An 11,078-nucleotide genomic window follows, 5' to 3' on the forward strand; every position below is an offset into this window, starting at 1 on the left:
CTCTAGAAACGTTTGTATTGTAGATGGCAATTTAGATGGTACCATTATGAACTTACATAATCCTTCCTTAAAAGTCCAAAGCTTAACCAAAACCTTCCTTATAGGAAAATGGAATTACTCGCGGCTAATGTTTGATAAGACAACACTTTGACGAGGAACGCAACAAGGAGGGCTGCTAACTTGATCTAAACTTAGACATGAAAGATGAGAAGAGTATCGAATGTGAGAAAGGTAGCAAACCAAAGAGTTTCACAACGTTACAACATGTGAGTAAAAGAACAAGCTTAAGCTTAGAGAAGCAAGAATAGATAAACTTGAAATTTCTCATAATGCCCCTTCATCAAAGGCTTTGCAACTTCTGGTATCAAGCAAAGACAATGAGCAATACCTTTGACTAGAGATAACAACACTACATAGGGAGGACTAAGATGAGATCGATCTAGATTCTTGGTCAAAAATTAAAGACTTAACTCAAGTACCAAAAGTCTACACTCAGAATTCAGATCAAGAAGCATGATAATGCTGACCACATGCAAATTGTTTCTCATATGAGAAATAAAACATGACGATGATTAGATAGATGATCAACAATTATACTCAAAGTCCAAATTGGATTAGTCCACTGATAATATTTTATGCAAGGCAAATTCAAACCACAAAAATGTGGGAACTCTACACATATAGATAATAAATTGACTGAGGTAAATTTTATATGAGAATTACGGGATGAGACCTGTGGCATAAAAAATACCTCAAAACAAAGACGAATTTTATGTGTGATGTATGGGATTGTGTATGTGGCATGAGAAATATTCCAAAGAACACACTATTGAGCTTAATATAACACGGGATGAGGCCCTTGACATCATAAATACCTCAAGCATTTAACTTTTACTTTACTATTTTATAGCACAACGATGCAAAAAAAGTGTATACTTCTTTTCCTTAGCTCAAATTTTTCCTAAAATAGGTTTTATAGGACAAGGTTTTGACAAGGCACACTACATATATAAATTCCACATGTTTCATAAGTACATAAATAACGTCCAAACTTGCGACTACTAAGTAAATTTGTGTCCAATGCCTGAATATGTAACTACTCGGTAAATTTGAGCATAAACATTAACATATGTGACTATTCAGTAAATTTGAGCATAAACATTAACATATGTGACTATTTAGTAAATTCGAGCATGAATGTCCAACCATAAACTTACTTAAAAAATACTCTAAGTACCTTATAAGTGTCCAACCATGAATCTACTTGGAAAACACTCCATGTACCTTACGTGCGTCCAACCATTGACTTACTAGTTATTATATAAACATCACTAAGTAAGATATCAAAGAAAATGATTTGCATGGAACAATAACACCCTTAAAAAAATTTGCATGAAACATTAACACATTGAATACTTTAAATTAATAAATTACATAAATAATTTAATTAATGACATAAATAACTGGAATTTATATATTAATAATTATTTTATTCACTATTTTCAATTTGATTTATTCTAAAATATTATCTACACTTACGTTATTTAACGTAATTTTAAATATTTGCCATAATTTATTTTACTTTTGATCTGTTTTTTAAATTACATTAACAAAATTCATCATGATAAAATAATCAACCTAAGCCCAGATTAAAAAAAAATTATCATCTAAAAAACAAATAAATACATCTTAAAATAATTAAATATCTAAACAATACATTTAAAAATAACACTACAATTGAAAAAAAAATATAAATTTGGTGCTTTTGAGTAATTACATCAATAACTTAAATTTATATAGTTAGAATTAGTTTACACATGATAAACTTAACTTTTTTAAAAAATACATTACAAAAAGAAAGAAGTTTTTTTAAATCGAGAAAGTCACTTTAAGTGAATTCACTTTTTTCTTTAAGAACTTAAGTGACAATTTCAAACAAAAACTATTACTTGAATCTGTAAAACGAAAACAAGTCACCAATTGAGTGTAAGTTGGTCAGTTCAATAATTATTTATCTAAATTCATCTATATATTTTTAAATTAACTTAAATCGATAAATTTGATAAAATGAAACTATAATTTTAGTGAAAAAAAGAAAGATTTTCGCACCATGAAATGAAAAAAAAAAACCATATTACCTAATATAAAATAATGTAAATAGATGATAAGACAGTGGAAAAATCGTTTTACGTCTATTAGTCGATCAATTATATAGGAAGTCGATTCTAAGAAAAGCCACAACTAGGTAAATCAAACGATCGAACATTAATCATTTGAGTGTTCGGTCCAAGAATCTCATTTCTTGATTAATAAGATAAAAACATATTTAGATGATATTGAGTCACAATTGGGTCAATCCTAATCAAAAGTCCACTTCAAAACCTATAAATACAGAAATAAGGTAAAGAAATAGGTAGTTACATTTATTGAACATTTAAGACTTAAGTTCAATAACTAATCAGTCACTCAAAACTAATTTGAGCATAATAGTGTCTTTAATAAGTATCCGGTTCAAATTTAAATTCTACCAAAAAAAAGTCTATAAAACATAAAAAAAAGTGAAAGGAAATTAAAAGAAGTGACTGAACTAAATTGTCAAGGTGTGATTTTCGACTTCCATACCGATACAACACTCAAGATAGATTTCTGGATAGATTATATGTCCTTCAACTCTTGTAAACTGATGCAAAGGCATATCATTCAAAAATAGACTAATTGAAGGGCATATATGGTCAATTTTTCAAACTCCCACCAAAACCTGTCATAATGATTTATTTTCATGTGTTTTCATTTGTACTATTCTTTCAGTAGTTCATTGTACTGAGCAATGCTTGTAATACAATTCATGTATTTCACGTGGTTTCTTCTCTGCTAGAAAGTCATTCTTCTGTTCATATTTCAAGTCTATAATACCGGTAACATTCAACATTTAACAAAGTCTCAATCACAATATACAAACATAACCTTATTTCAAACTCTCACATTGATAATTCCAGAATCAAGCTCTTCCTGACACACACTCATGTAAAACTAAAAGCAAACATGCTGATATTGATATTTTATAAATGTAATTCATCTCGGTGTCTATACAAATCTAGACACGAGAAAACAGTAGTTCGGAAATACAAAGGTAGGAATCCTATCTTTGCATTCACACGATATATATTTTCGAGGAAAATGTTTATGTGAAAATATTATTATTCTATTCTAAATGCTCCAACTACTCCCAATATATACTTATTTCTTGCTATTTATGAAAGAGTGTGAAGACGTAAGATAGAGTGGATTTGGATGAAAAGAACACCTATCGAGTGACGTGAGCAATGAAATCATCAAATTCCATCCGAGAAACTCCTCCTTCATCCCTGGATTTGAGGATGACATTTTTGAGGTCTATTGCCCTTTGTCTCATCTCATTACCCTCCTTTGTTGCCATCAATTTTCTTACGGCATTCTCAACAGCTGATGCTGTCACCAACTCATCTCTGTGGTCCCATTCCTTCACCACCACTCCAACCTTAAGGACATCAGTCACCAAAACTCTATTCCTAGGTTGGTCAGAATGCATAGGCCATGCTGCTATTGGCACCCCCATAGAGATGCTCTCCATGCAAGAGTTCCATCCACAGTGACTCATGAACCCCCCAGTTGAAGTGTGGCTAAGGATCTCCAATTGGGGTGCCCACTCTCTCACCACCAACCCAATGCCTTTCACTCTCTCTTCAAACCCCTTTGGGAGAACAAGTTCATCACCACCATGCTTGAAAACATCTCCCTTGTCAGCATCCCTCAACACCCAAATGAACTTTTGCTTGCTCTTCTCCAACCCAGTTGCAACCTCATTGATTTGTTCCTGGGAGAAGCTTGTTGTTGTCCCAAAGGACACATACATCACTGACCTTTCCTCTTGTTTGTCAAGCCACTCAATGCAAAAGTGCTGCCTTTTTTCACTCTTCTCAATGGACAAGGGGTTGAATGGCCCCAGAGCCCAGTGGTTCTTGCTGCTGATGATCCTCTCTATCAGCTCCATGTAAGGTCCCTCAAGTGCCCTTGTGGTGTTGTATATGATCCCTTTGCTGAACTTGTGAAACACATACTGAGAGGTGATGAAATCAAGGAACTGGGTGGTAAAGCAGCCTTCAAGGGTGGGAACTTCGGGGACTAGGTGGGACATTTTTTTCACCGGAGGCTTCCCCATTACGTCCCAAAAGTACAAGAACATGGTGAAGGCGGAGACGCTGTGGAAAGTGTAGGTCTCGCAGTTGGAGACATGGATGGCATCTTGCACCACGGAAGCCATGAGAGAGTCGTAGATGACGACGACCCTTTTGGCGACAAGGGAGAGTGACTGCAAGAGTGAGAAAACAGGTCCACGGAGGCTTGCGGAGGCCTGAAAGGAGGGAAGAAGGTGGGAGGGGAATTTGGTTGGGGCATTGGGGTTTGGGGGAGGGGAGAGAAAAGGAGGAACATTGAAGTCGTGAATGTGAATGTGGGGAAAGGAGTTTGGATCCCAACCTTGAGCTCGAACCATGGCTTGGCGGTTGTGTGTGGGAGAACCGACGAAGTGGAGAGGGATGTTGTGAGCCAAGATGAGGCGAGAGAGGTGGAGGAGCTGGTTCAGGTGGCCCTGTGCAGGGAAAGGGACCACCACCACCACCACTGGGGTGGGTGGATGGAAGATGCCATTGTTGTGCCTTTTTTTGTTGCTTTTGTAGTTGGAAGCCATGGGAGAACTTTCAAAGCTCGAAGAAGCCATTGAAGAGGTGGTAAAGTAGGTAACTAAACAAAAACTGTTTTCAATGCTTCTTAGCACCTAGTTTCTCTTTGCTATTTATAGAAACCAAACCCAATGTTGGCCACCACTTTTTTCCATACAAATTCTTTACCATATATGGGTTAGATTCCAAGCCTGGACACGCGTCCCGCATTTCGTTGTAATAAAGTGATTGATGGATTTTTGGGTGTGAGCTAATTTCAATGTTTATAAAGATGTCACGATCTTATTTAAAAATTCTAAAGTGAAGATGATGTTTTATTTTTAATTTTAAAAACTAATTTTAATTTATTCAATGATTTTATGTTTATATATGTCTAATTGTATTAAATGAAAGTTTGAAAAGTATTATCTTGTTTGTAGATATCCTTTCTCACTCGTTTACTTTTCATAACAGTATTACACTTCAAAATTCAAAAAGGAAAATTAATTAGTTGAGGAAATTAGAATGAATTATTTCTTGTAAGAAATCAAAATCAACCATAACTTATATATCAAACCACAATATTATGACCACATCTATACAAAGAATATCTCATAGTCACATTAACTAATAAATAGATGTGCATTATCTTTGATGGTGAGACCAACCTGATACCGGTATAACTACCTTTGCTACTTTACAAGTAAGTCTATAAACAAATAATTATTTCTTAAAGTGAATTGAAAAAACCTATAAAATTATTTAACATTGATTATATTTAAAAAAAAGAAAATTTACCAAAATCTATAATATATATATATATATATATATATATATATATATATATATATATATATATATATATATATATATATATATATATATATATATATCACAATAGTGCAATCGATAGTTCAAAACATTGAAAAAATTGATCGATAGACTTATAGTGAAAAACGTAGAGTGACATGGGGTTCTGAGCTTGTTAGCTTGCATAAACCCATCTACATAATCTATATACCAACCAAGCGTGCAACGGGTAGGGCGGACTGACCTACTGACCTGCAAACAATTCAAAACCCTAATTTTTTCTCCAAATGCGTCTACTCACCTCATTCTTTGTTATGTGTTTCTTGTTTCTTTTTTGCGTTCTTCTTTCTCTCACGAAACACAACATAGAGTCTCATTCATGATTTCTCCTTGTCTTGTAACAATACACTCAGATATTGGTCTCAATCACTTTATATATAACTATTTAAGTTTGATGAGAATGTAATAATATAAAGTTTTAACCATTTCGTCGTTTTGTTAAGAATGTTGAATCAAATATAAAATTAGCAAAAACTATTCAACTAATACATATAAGTGAAAAACAAAAAGAAATTTTGTAAAATATAAAATTTCACATTAGTTAAGAAAAAATTTAAATCTAAGTATGCGGATAGACCCAGGAGTGAGAACAATTCCAATGCGAAACAAACTAGTATCTTCAGCATATCAATCCTATCTTATGGACAAAGTGTGAGTCGAGTCTAACTCGAGTGCGCTAGCCTCCATTACCATCTTTGATAAGGGTGAAACATAAAAAAACAATAAATAGTACTAAAGAACAACCTCGTTCTCTCGTTTTTATTTTTTACTTGGTTACGGTCCATTGTAATAATAATGCCCACAGTGGTGTAAGCTGTATCTGACTCATCCTATATTAATTTATGTCCCAATTGGTAGTTGGATACTTTCTTTTTTTGAATGGTATAGTGGGTTACTTCAAATACCAACCCCACATAACAATTTCACATTAATTACATTTCTTTCTTTTTCATTTTCTACAGAATTATTCATACAAAACCTTTATTAATATTATTAATAATTTTGTTCTTATAATCTAACAGATTACTTAAATAAACTTTAATCTGTTCTTTATTAAAAAAAAAATTCTCCTAAAATGGGCTTGTGATTTTGGTGCTTAATTATTTTACTTTTCATATTGTAAAATTTAAAATCTCCTCTTTAGTCTTTATAAGATATGATAATTTTTATTTTAGTCCTTGTATAATATGTAATTTATTTTACAGAGTTTAAGAGTAAATTTTTATTTGATATTTTGAGTTGGACCATCTATATTCCATACACCTCGAGTTTAATCACATTTAAAGATGCCTTTCCATATCTTTTCACCTTTGTTGGTTGTGACTAAGTCCCATGTGCTTTCTCATGTACCTTTTGGGACAAATGTTTATGGCTTAGAATCAGATGTATCTATTTGTACTGTTTATTTGATGAACCAATGAGATTTCAAGTTTTATACCATTTTGGAACAGATAACAAATAGACATATATATATATATATATATATATATATATAATTTAATAAAAGTAGTAATATTAGCTGTTCGATTTAAGGAGAAAATAAAAATGAAGTATTTTAGTTTGGAAAAATAAAGTACTAATTAAGATGTAATTTTTAATATGTACTTTTGTTAGATTTTTTTTCCATGGTAAACTCCACAAGCTAGAATGCAATTAATTGCATGTGGCCATTCTTAGTCCTAAAATTATCAAGAAATTAAAAAAATATATTTATTATGTTGCCTTTCAATGTGAGGTTGAAATAAATTATAATAAATGAAATTTAATATTAATAATGAGGATGGGTATGAGTTTGACTATTTTATTTTTATCTATGAAATAAAAATTTATTTTGATCCTCATATTTAACTTTGAGTCTTTCAAAAATAAAAATTTATTTTCATCCTATATCATAGTAAATAACATTTGAAAACTAATACTTGTTTAAAAATAATGAGATTCAATTATTTTAATATTAAAATATTGTAATATAAATGATTTTTTATGAATGAGTTTCATAATTTAAAAGGCACAATACTTTTAAAAACAATTTTTATAGTGTTCTTTGACTTCTCTTTAAGGGTTATCCTTCTCTACTTGTCAGTTTGAAAATCCGAGACCATTAGAGTGATCCTTAAGGCGAGTTCTTCACTTTCATCCGATCAGTTTCTCTCATAAAGTGAGTTGGTTTTCTACTCCTCTTTATGGTCTATTTTGTCTTCCTTTACATGCGAACTATTTAGAGTTGCATGTGACGTCTATGTCATCTTTAAGAGTCTTTGCTAATCATTGGTTCTAATGGTATGTCCTGATCGCGTTTCTGTTGTTCATAAGAGTAGATAAAGCTTCTTGTGCTTTAGAGGGTATTCTTAAGTATATCGAGTTGTTTGATCATCTATCAGGTAAGAAAAATTAATTGCTTTGTTTTAAAGTTATAGATGTGATAAATATGGTAAAATGCACATTTGGTTGATATGAATATGTTGAATTGTTGATTTGGTGTTTGAGTTGCTGAAATCTTACTATGTTTTTGTGTTGTTTGCTTTGTCTTAATTGGTGTTGAATTGAAGAACTTAGGATCTGATCATTTGAGCAAGTTGGTATGCATTTTATATTGAAAACTATTTTTGAACCAAGCATTAAGTAGAGATTACAAATTTGATCCTCTAAACAAGTTCTTTTTTTCCACAAATAATATAATTGATTATATTGCATTCTGGTATAACATTAAGCGATTACCATATGACACTAAGTGTCGATTCCTTGTGCAAGTCTGAGAACACTTTGACTCTAGACCACTAAGTGTTAGGTTTGTATTGCCGAATGCTCTGGCGCTAAGCACCGATTTTTGAATGCTCTGACGCTAAGCGATGACAAAACAACCTTGAACGCCACTTTTCACTATAGGTGTGGAACAATTTAATTCTAGGTCATTAAGCAACAAAATGATGTCACTGAGTGAGACGTTTTGTGAGAAGAATGACGTTGAGCACCACAACTACCGTTGAGTGTCACCTTTTCCAAAAGGTTTGGTGTTGAGTGTCAGGATCTTCATTAAGTGCTCTCTTTTGTGAGAGGTCTTACGTTAAGGGCCACTTATGAGTGCCAATGTGTAAGTTTTGATTTTCTAATTGCTTTGTTTTGTTTAAAATGGATTACTATGGATATGATGTATGTTTAATATGTATTATGAACGAGAACATGGTTGTGGATACATGTGGTAATGGTGTTGTGAGAATTTCAAGAAGCAATTCTTTGTGGTGATGTATTTTGTGTATGCATTGACATTAGAGGTTCAACAAGGAGGTATCCTGAACTCTAATAATTATTCACACTTAAATAGAGTAGAATGAGGTATGTGGTAAGAATCGTAGGAGGTCATAGTCTATGGACACTGGTTTGGTCTTAAGTGCGAAGGGGACTAACCTTGTGAGTAGTGGGGTGATAACCTCTTTGTTTATGACTCTATAGAGTACAAATACTACTGCAAGTGAACACCTACCATGAAATCCAATGTCAAAGACATGTATCCGGATAATTGATTTTAGTGTCAGTTGTTTATGTATATTCTTTATTGTATTTAATTCATGTTTAGGTTTTATCTAATGTGATTTCATTGTTTATGAAAACTCTTCTGCACTTAGCTTACCTTGTTATCCTTGTATGTTGTTTGTTTTTTTTATGATGATCACAGGTGAGGGATAGGAGTTGATGCATCTCTAATAGAGAATAATGATGTTGTAGAGTATTTCTTCATAGTTGTGTAATAGTGTTCTTTAGTTGGTTCAAATATATGTTTTATTAGTATAGTTTATTTTTTCGATAACGGTATTAATATAATATATTTATAGTTTGTGACTATCTATTTTGTTTTATCAATTTTATAGCACCTTATTTTATTAGTTGTAAGATACTAAAATTGGAATTTTACATTAATGAGAATGAACTTTTTGTTTCGTCTTCTACTATACTAGATATTTATTAAAAAATAGTTTTTATAAAAAAATAATTATAAAAAAAACATGATATTATCAAGGTTAGAAAATACACATCTTCTTTTTCCTTAATGTTAAATATAAAAAATTTATAATGATATAATTATCAAATAATAAATTAATAAAATTAAAATGATTGTATAAAGAAATAAATATTGATTATTCTTAAAACAAGTTGTGATTAAAGAAAAGTTAATACCAATACTAAATTTTATAGATTCCGTAAGATATTAAAAGTATTTTAATAATTTAAGATAGAAACGAGACATATATAACATATTTATTTTTGTTTCTATATTTAATATAAAAAATAAAAAATCATTTATACTTGTAAAGAATATACAAAATCGTATGTGATTTAAATAATGAAACTCAGTTATTTTGATATTAAAAGTTTAAAAGTATAAATAGATTTTTTTTATAAATGAGTATTTATTTAAAATCACACCATCTATTTAAACTTCTTTTTTCTAGAGCTCTTTACTCTAGAAATTCTATCAAAGACTGTTCGAGTAATCCTTGAGGTGAGATCTTCAACTCTATTAGATCAATTTCTACAAAAGTGCAAGTTTGTTTCTACTTTTTTCCTTTGTTTGTGAGTTTTTCTATGCATGTGAGCGGTTCTAGCTTGCGTGTGAGGCTTGAGTCTTCTATAAGACTCTTTACTTACTAGTCCTATCAATATGCCCTAATCATGTTTCTGTTGTTCGTAGGAGTAGATAAAGTTTCTTGTGCTTGTTGAGTTGTCATAGGACCCTTAAAGTTGTTTGGTTATCTATCAAGTAACGGAAGCTAGATGTTTTAATGTGTGTGAGTTGGATATTGCTTATTGAAATTGATATGTTGAATATGATTGTTGTTTGTGCTGAATTGAATGATATGGTTAGTTAATTGAATTGAATGTTTGTTTTGTGTTTAAACCGTGGTAATTTAGGGAACTGAGAACTTGACCATTTGATTAACTTGCTATGCATTCTGACCTTGAAAACTATTTTTAAACTAAGTAATAAGTCAGAAATGTGAATTTGATGTTTTTGATATGGTGGTGAGTAGTACTAGTGTGGCGTTGAGCATAAGATTGATTGTGCAAAAGGCCCATTAGTAAGATATTGTCCGCTTTGGGCTAAGCCCTCACGGATTTGCTTTTGGTACCGTTCCAAAAGGCCTCTTACTAAGGGATATATCTTATGTGTATTTAATATTTTATCCGATGTGAGACTTTGTTTGTACCCAACATCCTCCCTTCAAACAAAGGGTTATGGTTCTTCTACCTCCCATATGGCGAAAGGTTTTTTTTTTTCTTGGTCGCCAGACCTGAACCGGGCTCTGATACCAGATATTGTGTGGGTTTAATATACACGCATTTCCATATGTCACCCCATTAGTAAGATACTGTCCGCTTTGGGCTAAGCCCTCACGGATTTGCTTTTGGTACCGCTCCAAAAGGCCTCTTACTAAGGGATATATCTTATGTATATATAAACCCATGTGTATTTCATATTTTATCCGATGTGGGACTTTGTTTGTACCCAACAAA

At 31.8% G+C, this 11,078-nt stretch overlaps 1 protein-coding gene across 1 annotated transcript; it reads right to left on the reverse strand.

Annotated features, from left to right (window-relative positions):
- Positions 1–3,025: 3,025 nt before the first annotated feature.
- On the reverse strand, positions 3,026–4,967 carry LOC108330652 (zeatin O-glucosyltransferase). The gene has a single exon (XM_017565156.2). It carries the CDS (start codon positions 4,754–4,756, stop codon positions 3,305–3,307), a length of 1,452 nt encoding a protein of 483 aa, XP_017420645.1. The 5' UTR covers positions 4,757–4,967; the 3' UTR covers positions 3,026–3,304.
- Between the last annotated feature and the right edge of the window lie 6,111 nt (positions 4,968–11,078).

The sequence above is a fragment of the Vigna angularis genome, chromosome 2 (assembly GCF_016808095.1).
Source record: "Vigna angularis cultivar LongXiaoDou No.4 chromosome 2, ASM1680809v1, whole genome shotgun sequence".
Taxonomy (NCBI): domain Eukaryota; kingdom Viridiplantae; phylum Streptophyta; class Magnoliopsida; order Fabales; family Fabaceae; genus Vigna; species Vigna angularis.